Source organism: Mytilus trossulus, chromosome 14 (assembly GCF_036588685.1).
Source record: "Mytilus trossulus isolate FHL-02 chromosome 14, PNRI_Mtr1.1.1.hap1, whole genome shotgun sequence".
Classification (NCBI taxonomy): domain Eukaryota; kingdom Metazoa; phylum Mollusca; class Bivalvia; order Mytilida; family Mytilidae; genus Mytilus; species Mytilus trossulus.
The window spans coordinates 25,263,889-25,280,921 of NC_086386.1; the positions used below are offsets into that span (position 1 = coordinate 25,263,889).

Genomic DNA, 17,033 nt, shown 5'->3' on the forward strand with positions numbered 1-17,033 from the left:
ATAATCTTGATGATTCAACTCGTGATGTGGAATCAATTAATAAATTTAAAACTGAACTAAACAACCGTTATCCTCAGAGTAATATAGTTGTACCGAAGCAATATGAATTTGGAAACCGAAAATTGAATATAATTCTCAACCAACTTCGATGTTTTGTATCATCCTTAAACTATGATCTATATTGGGTCAATATTATTTCTGACCCTTCTTGTCGCTGTGGTGTTAATCGTGAAGATTCCTATCATTTCTTTTTTAAATGTATATTATAATCAGATATACGAAATAAAGTGTTTTAAAGTCTGCGCTGGCTTCCAAATGATTGTAAAATTAACATAGAACTACTTACCTCGGGTAGTTGTCTTCTTTCTCTAGAAGAAAACAAAACCATTTTCAAAAATGTCTTCGAGTTTATTAAAAGTTTGAAAAGATTTCAAATTGTCTAGGTAGCAAACCTTGATCGCACACACATCATCATCTAAGTAAAATTCCTTCTCCCTTTTCTTTGTCCTTTTTATTTTTTCGTTGGTTTTTTTTTTTGATTTTTTTTGTTGTTTTATTTTTTTATTTTTTTTTGTGTTTCTGTTTTCTAAATAATGATATATTTATTTATATATTTTTCCGTCTTTTGATCCATATTTATATATTATGTATAAATAGATATACGATTCTATACATGCATGCTCATACATATATTTTTGTATTATATTGCTATAAATGTTAAATGGAGAAGACTTCATAAGTCTGTTTGACTTGTGTCTTATCCAATTTGTACTTTAACAAATAAAATATGTTTAAACTAAACAGAGCCACGTCATCTATGTAACAAAAAAACATAATAAGGCATACAGACAAAGCATAAAACAAAAATGAAATACAAGCAACAAACAAGTTTTACAATAACGGAATAGAGTTATATACTTTATAGCATTCAAAATATAAACTGGATACTTCCTTCTTGAATATTAGTAAAACAATTCAATTAAACGTGGCATATATGTTCCCCGACAGTTACGGATATTGACTTTTACAGTTCGAAAGTAAACAGGAGTGTAAAATACACTAACTCAGATGAGGTTGGATAAAACAATGTCTATATTTATGTGTGCAATATTATTTTGGATATTGACTTTAAAGACAGCAGGCGGTAAGTATGATGTGTAAAAAGAAATGTAAATAAAAAACAGAATAAAAATTCAAACACATATCAATATAAACGAATTCCTCAACCGACTCAATCGGAATCTGAATCTATGTCAAAAGCTTCAAACTACAAAGCAAGTTAATAGTTAGCATTCGACTTTTAAAAGAAATTTTAAAATATTTAAGAAGTTTGTTAATTCTACTCAACCGATGCCTTTAATCTGATTAATAATGTTCTACTGGATTGAACCAATCAAAACAGCTATTGTATAAGCCTGTCATGAACAATAATGAAGACTATTCTAGATATACATATCATTATGTATTGAAATAGAGAAACACGCGACCCGTACAGTTATTCAAATTAACTGAGTGGATAGCATTGCCGATGAACTTTCATTTTGAAAAACAAAACATTATTCAAATTTATATTCAAAAGTGACTATGCGGAATTGACAATGACCTCGCAGTATTCAGTAATTCAGTTCCGGCGTGTGAATCAAAACTATCTTCAATGTAAGAAGTACATGTATATATCGGTTGATGAAATCTTAATGATTTCTTTTCTTTTCTTACTATACAGTGCTTAGGGGTACACTTTCCAAAGAAACATTCCAAAATATAATAATAGTATGACATAAGACAATACTTCATCATTAACAAATCGGTTTTAGAACTGTTCATAAAGCGGCTTGTCTTGTATTCTTTCAGCTACAGAATGCTTGCAGTGCATAGATGGTACGTTTGTTACCACAAGCGTTCCTCCAACATTTCAGACATATATAAAAACTTTGGAGAAAGACATAAACACGCCAAAGTGTGCAAATGCGACGTCTGGTTCTCGACCAGGAAGTATAACCATTGGTCCATGCGAAGATAACCCCCCTAACAACAGAATGAATAAATGTGGAACTTTAACTGGGACTGTCAACTTGACTCACTTAACAACTCACTTAGGTATTGAAATATCAGTCTCTTTCATTTTTGCTTTGAGTCTTGTCTAATGTTGTTATTTTTATATTAAAGATTCAATTTGCCTTAAAAGCTTGAGGTTTGACTAGCCGCAAAACCATGTTCAACCCACATTTTTAAATGTCCTGTACCAAGTTAAGAACCTGGCAGTTGTTATGTTATTGTTCGTTTCTGCGTGTGTTGCATGGTCGTTTCTTTCTTTTTGTTGCACTTCGGTGTTTCTTTTGTTTTACTCTTATCAGGCTTATAGTTGATGTGTTTATTTCAGTTTTAGTTTGCAACCCGGATTTTTTTTCTCTCAATCGACTTATGACTTTCGAACATCGGTTTACTACTGTTGCCTTTATTTGAAATTGTAATTGAATAGGATAATTAATTAGTAAAATGACAAAGTAGAATAACAAATAAAATGATTTCGAAAGGAAAAACAAAATGGAAGGTCCTAAATAATAAAATGGTAAAGTCAAAAACTCAAATACCTTAAACAAATAGAATATAATTGTCATATTAAAGGCTTGGTGCAAGTATTTCCTAAAGTAGAAAGCGATGGATTAAATCTGGGTTTTTAACTAGCTATACCTCTCACTTGTAAGGCATTAACATATAATACCATTATATGGGTAATAATATTTGTACAAAACAAACAGAAATAATTGATATAAATGTCTAAAGTGAAAAACAAAAATACATTTGGTAAACGTGACTATTATTGGGATCCAGCAGCCAAAAAAAAACATATACTCACATTTCCGAGAAAGTACACATTGTATAAAATATGGCAAATATCAGGGTACACAAAACGAAAAAGTACCATAAAGGTTGCATGTATCCGAAGTGTCAAACCCAACGGCATCAGGAACTCTCATCTTGCTCATAGCAAAGAAACAGAAAGCTGAATAAACGAATACCGAGCAACATCAAGAGTCAGTTTCCTGGATTTACCTTCATCACGCAAAGAATTATAGAAAAACAAGGTGTACATTTTCCACTAACTGATCATTTATTATCCATTATTGTAGATATCAAAGCGACACTGACAGCTAGAGGTTGTTTTGCAGTTGATAAATACATAGAGGAGGGATGTTATACAGATAAGAATATGTTAAATGACCAGAAAATCGTACTTGAAAAATAGTTCGGAAAAGGAATTGAACTATTCCAAATACAAATAGGAGATATAAACAATGGTAAATTATGTATAAGTGGAAGTAGTACAATGTGTTCTTCACCTGTATTATTGATACTGCTTATATTCAAGTTGAAACTAATTGGACTATTCATAGAGTAGATATGCAGCGTTTTTTAACACTTAAATAAAAACGAAGTAAAAAAAAACAATGGTATTTTGATTATTTTATGCCTAGCTGAACATTGTGTTTATCTGATGTATATTGAAATGATAGGAGTCAAACATAGTGAATTTCCTAAAAATTGTGTTCTGGAATATCATTCAGAAATTTTGAGTTCTTTTACAATTGGTACTATGAATCTGTTATATTAGTAGTGTCGCTGCCTGCACGATTTCTGAAGATAAACTTTTTGAGTATATGTTTTATATGGAAAACAAGTCTGTATGATCGGAGAAACATGTATAAAATGCCATATAAGAGGGGCGAAATATACAAGAGGGAAACGACAATACTTAAAAAAATCTTTATCTTTCACAAAAATCCAGTCAGCTTCTACCTATTTATTACGTTTTTAAGTCCATTGTTTAATATTAGAATAACTTTTACGATTTTGATGATAAATGATGTAAAGTTTAAAATCATTAAAGATGAGAACAAATGTATTTCAAACTATGGTTACCTTTTGATACTGACATCTTCGTAATTAAAAAAGGAGCTATGGTACAAATTCGAGACGGACCGAAAGAACTAAAAATGATACATTATATAGAATAAAAAGATTCGGTAGATTGCTGATGTGACAAATTTTCACTAGGGAACAACTTAGATGTTATAGGTCACCGTACGACTTTTGATAATGTACAAAACCCAAACTGTATCATAAACGCTATTAAAGGTACCGACATTACAAAACGTACAACACTTCAAACGAGAAAACGAACAGGCTGATGTTTGTGCAAATTTTCAAAATAACAACAGTTAATAAACATTAACAAACGACTATCCGATTTGATCGTGGTGCTCCAATGAGAAAATATTATATTCACATCATTGAGGGGCCTGATGGGTTATTTTCTTTCTTCGTGATCGGCGCATTTTCGCTTTCGTGATCCGTGATCATGGAAATGTATTTTCTGTGAATCATAATTGACAAAAAAAATCAACTCGTGAATCATGATGAGACCCCCCCCCCCCCCCCCCCCCTCAGGACCCACATCATTGTTGACAAAACCTAATACTTCCCTTTTTATTATCATTCAAATGAACAATTTCAAATTGTTCCGCACCGTAATAACTCAAGTGATATCGGATATAACCACTCATAATCATCATTGTTCCAGGGTGCTAAATATAAAACTTTTCCTGGTGTACTTGTGGTTTAGGCCGTTTTGTGTTATTTGAACGAAATTGAAATTTCAATCGGAAATCATAAGATGATCGGCAAATATAGACAATACCAACACATTTGCTCTCTCTTGTCTTTTTCCTTTTATTCATTTTCTATTTTCAGAAATTTATGAAATTTATAAGTAGTTTTTTATGTTATTGTTATATTTGTGTATATATACATTAATTGTTTATATGTGTATAATTATAGTAGATTAATTATGTTGTATTTATGTGTTTGATATTGTATATAGCGAGCCTTATTGGAAATTGGTTCTGTTCAAAATAGTTTATACATGTACTCTCTTTTAATAAAGATATAATAATCATTATCCGTCACTTGATGTGTACTTCTTTCCTCGCTTACTTACTAGATGACTCCCATTTTCGCACTCACGACCTCTTCTTCCTCTCTCACTTCATCTGTTACTACCTGTCTGTTTCCGTCTCTCCTTTAACTCTCCCTCATTTTTCTCGACTCTCTGTCACTTGATCTTCCTCGCTCTTTCTTCGCTCGTTCACTCTCTCTCTTGTTGGCTCTCCCTCTTCCTCTTTTTTACTCCCTCCCTTATTTCCTCCCCTCTCGGTCAATCTTGCTCCCGCTTGCTCTTTCTTGCTCTCTCTCTCTTCCTTGTTCTTTTACTCACTCTGTCGTCCTCACTCACTCTCGCTAGTTTCTTTGCTAGTATATATCATTTTTCTATTTTCTTAGTGAACATTTGAAGGGGTTAAACATGTAAGGAACAACCAGTAGATAGATACTAACTACATTAAAATATTTAAATCTGAGAACTTGGTATATGTACATAACGTTCGGTTGACCACTGGTTTTTACTTTCTATTTTATACCTACAGTAAAATTGGTACCCAAATTAAACAAAAAAAGTAAAATCTTGCTATTAACAGGCCTGTCCGGAAACTTGATTTATAATTTAAAAATAAAACAAGTGTTGTCAGCAAAGACAAATATTGCTAAGTACTATTTGAATCTAGATAGTGTAGCCATTTGAAAAACTAAATAATCATGTACGACACGGAAAGTCTCATAAGAAATTGTCTAAAGTCTTTTTTGGCAGACACAATTTTCAATTGAGTATTTTAAAAAATCGTTCTCATTTCTACAACAGACAAAAATTTACATTGATACCATGAGTATTTCTTTAAGATATCAGTCCAATTACAGATATTTATAGATGATCGTTTGTCATCTCAACGAGATTGATGTTCTCGCTTTAGCCTGTATGCGGCGAAAGTAGGAAAATCAATCGAGTTGAAATGACCAATGAAAATAATTGTGTTTGACGCTTTTTCTTTACCTATTACGACGTTGTTAATTTCATTGACAACGGACACCTGCGCACTTGGTATCAAGCGATAATTGTTCATATCAGTCTATTGTGCTGAGAAAGGAAATTATTAGTCATTAAGATCAAAGGAAAATTTTGTAAAATAGCTATAATATTTGTTACAAAGTGTGCAAGTGACCTGATACGATATAGTGGGTCAGTAAATTTCTTATGGGATGATATCAAAGATATATATATATATCATAGTATCAATAATGACTTCACTCTTGTTACACATGGTGTGTGTCTACGTGATTTCAACCTAAAAAAAATATATAAATTGAATCTTAAAATCCGGTGAAGTGTTTTGTGGTTTGTTATCTGTCTGGTGTCTGTCTATACTTGAGGGTGGATAGGAGGGGTCCTAATCCCGAAATCCCGGGCTTAAAACAGCGAAATCCCGAGGTAACGAATTTAAATAAACTTAAGTAAATCCCGACATCCCGAAATCCGAAAAAAAGGATTCCGGATCCCGAAAGTGTAAATCCCGACATCCCGAAATCCGAAAAAAAGGATTCCGGATCCCGAAAGTGTAAATCCCGAAATCTCGAGCTTAAAAACACCGAACCTATCCCCCCTCATATATGAACTATCATGGTTCAGTCTGTCTTTAACCGACTTGTGATGTCCATCCTATCCCCTGTTATTTCTATGTATTTTTTCTTCGACTTTGTTTCAAGTATAATAAAGAAAAATAATACATTTTATATAAATAAAAAGTAGTATACGCAAACCACAAAACATTACTCAAACAAACTGACAGTCAGGAAATTAGAACCACAATAAACCGGAGATAATATTGGTACATACTTAAATATGATCAAAGTACAACAAGCTGTTTAATAATCATTCATTTTTATAATTTACGGAAATATAGTTTAATGGGGCCTCACATCTGGGTGTCCATGTAATTACATAATCACAGGTTTTTTTCAAAACAAGATAATCAAATAATCAAAATTACACAGTCCTAGATTATCAAACAAATTATGATCAATTATCATGAAATGGTTGGTCTAGTAATAAAATGATCACTATTAAATACGGCCAAGTACATGTATTAATCACATAATCAAATACCCCATGAAGAGAATCTTTAATTATGGGTTTACAGCCAATTTCAATGAGTGTGTAGGCAAAGGTAATATATTTGGTTAGCTTACTTACTATAGCTGAACGTGAAGTCATTGTTTTGATGTTATATTTGTTATTCTCTTAGGATTTTGTCTACTGCTTAGTCCGTTTCTGTGTGTGCTACATTTTAATGTTGTGTCGTTGTTCTCCTCTTATATTTGATGCGTTTCCCTCAGTTTTAGTTTGTTACCCCGATTTTGTTTTTTTTCATGGCTTTGTGAGTTTTGAACAGCGGTATATTACTGTTGCCTTTATTTAGGTTAGGTAAACTACCCTCCACTAAGAGTAGACTAGTCCGCCAGATAACCAATCTATCTGTCTGTTGGACTAGGTTACTTGGAAAGGAGGGTAGTATAAGTTACATAACAATGACTTCACGGTTCAGCTAGCAAGTAAGCTAACCAAAGATATAGTCTAGTTAAACTAAGATTTAACCTCAAACTAATTGCAACAGAAAATGTTTAGTTCTAATCTATAGCATTATGCCCTTTATATACACAGAAAAAAGTCTCATAAAATCTAACTAAAAGAAAACTCAAAATCAGCATTTTTGTCCTATGGAAATTAACATTGGAAGGGGAGATAACTCTTGAAAAAATGAGTCCCTTTTTTTGTCAGTTGTTGGTTGTTTTTCTTTAAATTTTGTAAAGTATGATACTTTGATGGGGTTTTAAGTTTAGATTTAACTAAATGATATAATCTTCTGCTCGTGAAATGTGCAAAACCGAAGTGTTATGGGTAGTTTTATTTTTTTCAAGCATTTTTTATTAAAGAAATTGCTAATTAGAAAGCTTTGTGACCATTTTGAAAAAATAATGTGAAAATTTGGTATTGTGTACTGACATCTGTATATTATATTTTTTCCAGCAACTGACTTATCCAAAGAAACTTAAAAAAAAAAATTCAATAAATGGTCAACTGATGAATTGTCTTGATTATAGCTTGACCTTTAGCTACACGCTCAACGATATCGGCTGTAAAGTTTTCGGAAAGCATATTCAGCACAGCAGTTTCACTTGAAAATAGGATGTACACAATGTACAACATACGAAGTTATTATTCTACGTTGAAACCTTTTAACATATCAATACGACATTTGACCTCACTGACCCCCTATAGATCATTTGTGTTGAACATAGTCTGTTTCTCCGCCATTGAAGTTCTTGACAACACCTTAATTATATTATTAATATTTCTATATTCCGAAGGCCATACTGAATGTTTTACGGAGGGGACCAACCTATGCTGAACATATCACAATGAATAAAACAATCTAAAGGGTTCAACTTAACCTGTGCACAATCAGCGCAAATGAAAGATTGAGACTATTCAAAATCGGCGCAAAGTTCGTACTATGTTTCTCTTCACTTACGGCAATTTAAACGATTTAACCGCTAGTGTTGCCATGACTATGGAAGCAGTAAGACATACGATGCGCAATAAAATTACAAAAGTATACCATATGAACTAAAAATTGCAAATAAATGAATATATTAAATGAAGTTAAAAAGTCGATAATATTTACATAAATGAATTGTTACCGATGTTCTCACTAATGGGTGTAAAACTATATAAATCTTAAATAGCACATAACACTGTACTTCCTTTGTGAAATAAAGGAAATAAAAAGAAATCTGTTCATTGCACATGCGGATATAGTCACTTTGTGGTAAGTACTGTTGCGGGATGTTGAAAACAAAATATAAATAAGTCGTTATAGGAAAGCTTATATTTTGCCAGAATACGTTGTGTAAAATGGTGTATAAATTTATTTTATTTTCAATAATTGGGATTACGATTACAGACAAAGCAATCGGTAGGTAGTTCATTTTTCTGTCATGAGCTTTTGAATTAATAAACAAAAACTAACAAGCAGAAGTGATATTTGAATGAATGAATGAATGAATGAATGAATGAATGAATACTGTATTTGCAAGAATCATATACATGTTATGGCAAACGAAATTATATACAATCGATATGACAAGGAGATTTGTAACAATCCTTAAATACACATTTCTATCCTTATATCTCAAGGTCGTCTCGATAAATAGTATTCAATATTCGTTGATGTACCCAAATGATATCTACATTGCCCTTATAGTATCTTGTGTTTTTGCTATAATTCAATTGAAAATAATTTATTGAGTTTATTGAATGCATTCATGATATTCAATTTTGTCAGTAAGGTCTAGATCACTCGCCTGCCGATAGAGCACCTGCTGATATAGCACCATCAGCTGGCGATAAGGCACCTTTTTTGAAAAAATTGATTTGCCTCCCTTTGCACAGTGTCTTAAGTTTTTAGAGAAATAACTATTTGCTTCTCATTTTAACCTAATTTAAATTGTTTTGTCGGGATTTATTTGAATAAATACTTTGAACATTAAATTATTTTTATATTGGGTTTGTAGAATCTCCTTTGGATCTAAATAAAATGTAAACTATAAGCTTACAGAATAAGATTTAATGTTCGTTCGAAATATTTTTTATAAAACTCACAAATAACGATGCCTGCCCTGTCATATATATGAATGAAGTTCTGGATAGGGTGTGTATATATATATTAGAGGATGATGGACAAAGACAACAGAATTGACACAAAAAGGGAATACAAAAAAAAATAGGACAAAAATAGAGAATAATTCATGTAAACTACAACTTCAAGACTAAAATGTAAATCTCGTTCTAATTAACAAAATAATGATGCCTGTCATACAAGTAGGTTATAGTGGGACTGCGCTCCACTATTTCTCCTCGAGGAGGTTCTAATCTCCTATAATCTTGCCAATATAAGTCATTAAACATATATTTCTGAAACTTTGTGATCATTGCCCTCTACAGAAAAAGACACTTTCTGGCCTATTTATTGTTGTTATGCATAGGTGAATTTAAACGTATATTTTACGTCATTAAGATTTCTCTAAATTTTGTACAAGTTAAAACCATTTTTAAGCAACATTTTGTACAGGTTATACCATGTATGAGGTACTTTTTTTTACATGTTTTAACTTGTATTTTTGCATTATACAAGTTATAACATATTTAACATGTTACGCTCGATGTTGGTGACGTTTTCTGATTTCATGTACCTCTGACCAATAATCGGCTTAAAATAAGAAAAATACCGGAAATTTCAAATGTTTTTTTGTGTTAAAATCTTTGGAACACTTAAAACATTATTTTTACGGTGGCTTATTAGTTTTTATTAACTTTTGTCAATAAACTTTCCAAAAATAAACCAGACAAATCATATGTTTTTGCGTGTAGACGGGTAACATACTAAAACTGTTTTTGAGGGTTCCTCCTAATTTCGGATACCCACAAGTAAATAAAATATAAAAATTGAATACCATTTGGAAGAGGAACGTTAAGGCTATGTGATGTCATATTTGTATGACGCAACCGACACCATTTTCGAATCGAGTAGACCTTGGAAAAAGTCATTTCAGCTTGTAGACACTGAAGGAAAAATATAAGCCCTTTGCGGCATAACAGGTGAGAATCGATCGATAGCGAGATTATTTGTCATCAAAGTCTTTATATCAAATATCATTATGTAAAACAAACTTGGAAAATGCTTTAAAAACATTGATTCCCAATTGAAAAGAACGAATTCAATGAAAACTTCGACATCATAGTCAAAATCAAAGCACCGAAAAACACTGTCACAACAACGTTTAAAAAAAAGATACTCTACTTGACATTATCAATACCGAGTAAAAATATGTAAAGCATGTTATCTAGTCAGAAAATACTACATGTCCGGTAATCTAGAACATCTAAACAGCATTTATTCATATCGCAGTCTCTTTTTTAGCATTACATAAAATCATATTTTGTATATGAGTCCCCACTGGGCTCCCGTCACAAAACTTTTAACTAACGTTAAACGTTAGTAATTTCGATGGTTTTTAAAGAAAACGATGAAAAAAAGAGGATTGTGCATTTTAAAACGGGGAAATGAAGTCAATATGATAAATTCCTAATAAAAAAGAAACGGTAGTATGCATTCGTGTATATTTTTGTCAATTTATTTCGATTACTAATGCGTTGGAAGGGTGTCTACCAAAATGTCACAAAAATGGCATCTTCATTTTTTTTCTAAAATACTAAAAACAAGTTGTTACAAATCTTTAGAAATAAGTGAAAACTGTATAATTAAGAAGAAAATTTAGGCGATAATCGTAAATTCTCAAACCGAAGGAACATTTCAATATAAATAGGATAAAGATTAATGTACAAATTATCAAAATACAGTGGTCACATGGTGGTCTACCAAAATGTCACAGCGTCGCTTATTTGACGTTTTTGACGTTCACCATTACATGTAACCGTTTTTTTGCATTATGGCGTTTTTGAAACGTATTTATTTTGTTATAAAAACATCTAAAACTTAAATTCAGAATATACTTTTTTCTTTCACATGTTTTTTTTTCTTTCATGTCATTTTTTTTTAAAGCTAATGAAGCAGAAACCCAACAACAACAAAATTATACATGTACACGTATATACAAAATTCAGTGGAGAACATTATCATCGCCTCAAATAAAACTAGCATATCATACATAACTGATATTCGTATCAGTTAAAGTATTGAATAAGAAAGTTGAACGCTGTGTATACATTATTGTATACATTATTGTGTTATTACATACATGTATACGAATACGGACACACGGACACATATCGATATGTAAACCATCAAATACGGAGATATGTTATACGTATGTAGCTAATCGGATATTAATATTTCTAAACATAGGTGGAAATTTTTCCGTTTTTAATATGATTAATATTTTAAAAGTATTTATGTATCAAATAAAACTCATCGATACTATATGTTGCCTTACATAGACAGACGCAGAAAGTTTTGGACATTAAAAGACCATGTTGGATATTAAGGTTGGCATGTCAAATATTCGCCTCAACATGTCTTGACATTTTTAAGTTGACCTGCTAGATAATTATACTAACTTGTTTAGATGTTAGGTCGACATGTTAGATATTGAAGTCGATATAGTAGATAATTGTGTCACCATACTAAACTATGTGACTTAAATACAACAAAAACCGCAACGCCATACACTTTTACCGTTAATAGTAGAACAAAAATACTACTAGAAATAATCTGTATACTGTCAAAATATATATTAATAAATAAGGAGATGTGGTGTGCTTGCCAATGAGACATCTGTCCACTAGTAAGACATAAGTTTTATTGACGAAGACTATTGCAATTATAGGTCATTGCATTTTTAATACCCTAGTAGAATCTGTAGCCGAATTTGGATATAAACAAATAATTATAAATTATTTTGAAAGTTGTCATAGAAAAAGTCCACAGTATGCCGCAGGTTGACTTTTAAAACATCAAGCAGATATTGCCGATATATTGTCCCAAGCGCTTCCGTACTGTCCGTACCAAGACAATATTTTGAAAAGAAAAACACTCGTTTAAACCAAAGAAAAGAATACAAATATTTTGGAATGTTTTAATTTATGTTAACTGCTTCATTGATTTTTTTTGACATTTGTATTGTGTCACGGCTTCGTAATATATCACGGCACAGGATGAGAGCACTACACAGAACTTTCTCAATATTGTCCAAAGCAATAATATCTATTACATCGAAGAATTTTTTTTATTTTATTTTATTTCTCCAATTGATATTAAAAGAAGTGATTTAGAAATGTATGACGCGTTTACTTAAATTGTATTCTAAGGAACAGAAAATCATTTCGTTGAGAAATAAAGAATGCGCCAAATGAGAACAACTTTAAAAATAAGATACCATCAACGACAAAAACAGGTAAATGAGAGAGAGAAAAAAATAACAGTAAAACAAATACAGAACAAAGTAAAACATAAAATATAAAATTGAGAATGGAAACGGGGAATATATCAACGAGACAACAACCCGAACAAATTAAAGAGCAGACAAAAGCCGAAGGCCACCAATGCAGCGAGAAATTCCTGCACCCGGAGGCGAGCCTTTTATAACCCCACCCCATTCCACAAAAAAATCAAACTTGACAACCGAATACTGTCATCGTTAAATTTTGATAGACATTAAAGTAAAATACGCAAAAGTTAATTTGTTAAACTACTCTAAGGTTGATATTAAAAAAAAGTGTCCCGAGCCTCCCTACAGCCATATTTAAAGTGAAAACAAAAAGATCAAGTATTAAAATAATCTAAAACTGTAAAGCGTTTCTCCTCTTCAGCGCGATTTTCGTAATATAAAAAATCTTGTTTTTTTCAACCGGTAAACATTATTTTAAAACAAATAGTGCATGAATGCGTGGATTTACATGTAGCGTAAATCCCACAATTACCGTCCTTTCCACAGAACACCATACGCATTTATCTTGTTTTTCCTTTGTCTAGAGGTCACCTGGCATACACCCATATCTCCTTACATTAACAGAAAATCAAGTTTTTAACGAATATACTGGACGTCAATATCACAAAACGTCTATGTAATATGATTTTGACGTTCACATACGACGTTATCAAAAGTGACACCAACATCGAGTGTAACTTGTACACGACATATATATAACATGAATTGATAACGTTAACTTCACTGAGAGTTAATCATCTGTTAAGTTTCTCAATAATAAAGCAATCAAATCAAATGTAAATAAAATGCAATCTAATGTCCATTTATATAAATATCAAGACAGGGATGTAATAAAGATGTCATTGAGGTAATTAATAATGTCTTCATTAGCTGACAACTGTAACAGGTGCTCATCTCTGACCACTATGATTAAGATAAGCACCATGTATATACAACCGAATACAAAATAATCATACTTATTTCACTTGCATAAACTTTGGGTATGATTAAGATTTTGTAGAAGTTTAGGCTGTTATCAAAAAGCTACGTGAATGTGCAATAGATATAAAAAAAATTAAAAAAACTGTCCGCAAGAGACAAAATGACACAGAAATGAAAAGTCTACATAGATTATATATTTAAATTTAAACTACGTGAATAATGCCTGCTTGACCATACACTCGTGCAGTTCAACATACAAAGTTTTATGGTAATGATGTGTGTTTAACCCGCATTCAAACCCAAATTAAGAAATGGCGTGTTGTCCTTTTACCGAATTTATGACAAATGTTCTCCAGAAAAAATACTGCATTTACAATTGGTAAATAAATTCTTGGTTCCTCTCTAAATCAACAAAAGTTGCACCCATACGAATCGAAACCGGGTGCTTCGAACATTTACCAATGCATGAAATGACTTGCTTTATGTGTGAAAATAAAACTGAAACTGAGGAACATGTACTAATTGAATGTCCGCTTTATGACGATTTAAGGAACATACTTTATTGATAAAAAACAACGAAACAATAGCATGAATAGGTCTCATGGGAAACGTATCAATCGAAATCAACGAGTTAAACATCGTATAAATTATACACTTGATAATCTCCTATCTATATTTAAAAATAATGGTAGGCACCAATTATTATGTAAACTGGGTCAAATACCCGTTAGAAAAGTACACGATATTTTCAAAGAGTGTGACACCATTCTCATTCTTCAGCCCACTGTATGAATATTCTCGTATAATTACAGCATTTTGCAACCATAGGCTGTTCCCACGTATCGACAAACCTGAAGATCATAAACGCCATTTTTTGAAAATTAAATATATTAGCAGTCCTCCGCCGTTTTTGTATGAGTATGACATTATAGGCTGTTTTATATTATCAAAAAAGGGAGGTATAAAGTTTTGAACGGTAGAGTAATTAAATATACTAGATAAGTTGATAAAATCAATACCTCTGCTAATCGGCGGAGGACATTTGAGCTCATTGATAGGACATTTGAGCGAAAAAAAATAGGACGTTTGAGCGCCAAAGTAGAACCCATTTCAGCGCCAGAATTTTAACCCATTTTAGTGAAAATTAAATTTGTCAAAGACCATTTTAGCGAAATAATTTTAACCCTTTTTAGAAAATAAATAATATATAATAAATTAAAAAATGTTTTATAGACTCAAGACAGCACAATATACAACAATATAAAACGTGTCCATTAAAATTCAGTACTAATGTTAAAAGTCAGTTCTAGCATAAAATTGCATTAAGAACTGCTCTTTCTCTATTTCTTTTCTCGATCGTGGTGCACATTTCTCTTTACTTCGTATCTTTATATATGTTGTTGTTTGTTATGGGCTATCGAAAATACAGGTGATCGGATTAATCCGTCGATTAAATGGGCTCTAATGTTGGCGCTCAAATGTCCCCTAGTAGTTTTATTTTTTTCGCTCAAATGTCCTGCACCCTACAAAAAAAACAGCAGAAGTTTAATTTTTAATTATACGTCGGTTACATCAGACGTGAATATGGATAGTAATACTCCCTCAACTTGAAACTGTGAATCGTCGAAGTTTAGATATGTTCTCTATGGCCATGTTATTACAAGGGACCTCAATATCGTCCAGGACAGAGAGGTTAAAATCTTTTTGAAAAAGGACCAAAATATCGTCCTCCATCTAAAATAGATTGGAAAGAATGTCGTCAAGTCAGATGCTCCTTCCTCATTTTGTAAAAAATGGTGTAAACGGGAAAAATCTGATAAAAAAAATCTCTTGATTCTTATTTAAATAAATGTATGAATGTGGTAGATAAGAGAATTTCACATTTTGAAAACAAGTGAAACTGCGAGCTACTACTCACTGATGATACCCCCGCCGCAAGTGGATAATATTAATAGTGTAAAAATATGCAAGTGTTCGGTAAACAGGAAGTTGTCAAGTTATCAATCTGAAAACGCATCATACGGTATAGCTGACTTATATAAATCTTGAAACCAAATTTCAGAAATCCTTGTATTGTAGTTCCTGAGAAAAATGTGACGAAAATTTTCAACTTGGCTATCATGTGTAAAATCATACAAGTGTTCGGTAAACAGGAAGTTGTCAAGTGATCAATCTGAAATGCATCACACGGTATAGCTGACTTAGATAAACCCTGAAACCAAATTTCAGAAATCCTTGTATTGTAGTTCCTGAGAAAAATGCGACAAAAATATTCATGGTACGGACGGACTGACTGACGGACTGACAGAAGGACAGACAGAGGTAAAACAGTATACCCCCCCCCCTTTTTAAAGCGGGGGTATAATAATTTAGAATTGAATAATAGAGTACATAATACACCTATTTCCAGAATAAGAAATAAACTTCAAATACTGTCAAAGCGGTTTGCGTTTGTACCGGCCGACAAAGCAGCCAACCTTGTGGTATGACGAAAATACTACACGGACGTTCTTAGGAATGTAATTTTAAATTCATCTACATTCAAGTCCATCCGATTCATAGAGAGTCATATAGTAAAAAACATATCACAACCGCATCAAAGCTTAAGGCTTCTTCTGAACATTTGAAGGGCCCTACTATGCATTGGCTACCTAAGCTACACAAAAAAACATTTAAATATCGTTTCATCTTGGCCTCTAGTAAGTGTTCTACAAATAATATGTCAGTGCTCTAGTTCATTAACGACCATTAAAGAGCTTATCATAAACTATTGTAATAAAATATATGAACATAGTGGTATAAACCAGTTTTGGAGTGTAAAAATTCTTTGGATGTTTTAGATAAATGACGGGCTTTTGATGGTCCTTTTGATTGTTTATAGCTTTGATTTCTCTACTCTTTACACTACACTTCCACACTATCTTATTAAACAAAAGTTTTCCTATTTAATTAAATGGTCGTTTGGTAAAGCTAAATTTAGATATATTTGCTGCAACTCATTTAAAGCATGAGAAAGTTAAATATGCTAGATATACTTACTGGAGGTGTGATGAGATGATTAAGGCTGTTAATTTTCTCCTTGATAATATTTACGTACGTTTCGGCAACTAAATTTATTGACAGGTTGTAGGTATCCC

The 17,033-nt window shown here is 32.0% G+C and overlaps 2 protein-coding genes across 2 annotated transcripts in view; both read left to right on the plus strand.

Moving 5' to 3' along the window:
* Positions 1 to 1,022: 1,022 nt before the first annotated feature.
* LOC134696778 (uncharacterized) lies at positions 1,023 to 4,222 on the plus strand. Its single transcript, XM_063558725.1, has 3 exons — positions 1,023 to 1,144; positions 1,852 to 2,097; positions 3,132 to 4,222. Exons 1-3 carry the CDS (start codon positions 1,069 to 1,071, stop codon positions 3,245 to 3,247), a joined length of 438 nt encoding a protein of 145 aa, XP_063414795.1. The 5' UTR covers positions 1,023 to 1,068; the 3' UTR covers positions 3,248 to 4,222.
* A 4,524-nt stretch (positions 4,223 to 8,746) lies between these two features.
* LOC134696508 (uncharacterized) overlaps positions 8,747 to 17,033 on the plus strand; it is a 31,444-nt gene continuing 23,157 nt past the window's right edge. Inside the window, exon 1 of the mRNA XM_063558343.1 lies at positions 8,747 to 8,924. Coding sequence (XP_063414413.1) covers positions 8,864 to 8,924 — 61 coding nt within the window. The 5' untranslated portion in view covers positions 8,747 to 8,863. The remainder of the gene's footprint in view (positions 8,925 to 17,033) is intronic.

Coding starts and splice junctions, on each gene's coding strand:
- LOC134696778 (XM_063558725.1), top strand. CDS start 1,069: ATGAGGTTGGATAAAACAATGTCTATATTTATGTGTGCAATATTATTT. Junction 1,145..1,851: donor GACTTTAAAGACAGCAGGCG/GTAAGTATGATG, acceptor GTATTCTTTCAG/CTACAGAATGCTTGCAGTGC. Junction 2,098..3,131: donor TCACTTAACAACTCACTTAG/GTATTGAAATAT, acceptor CCATTATTGTAG/ATATCAAAGCGACACTGACA.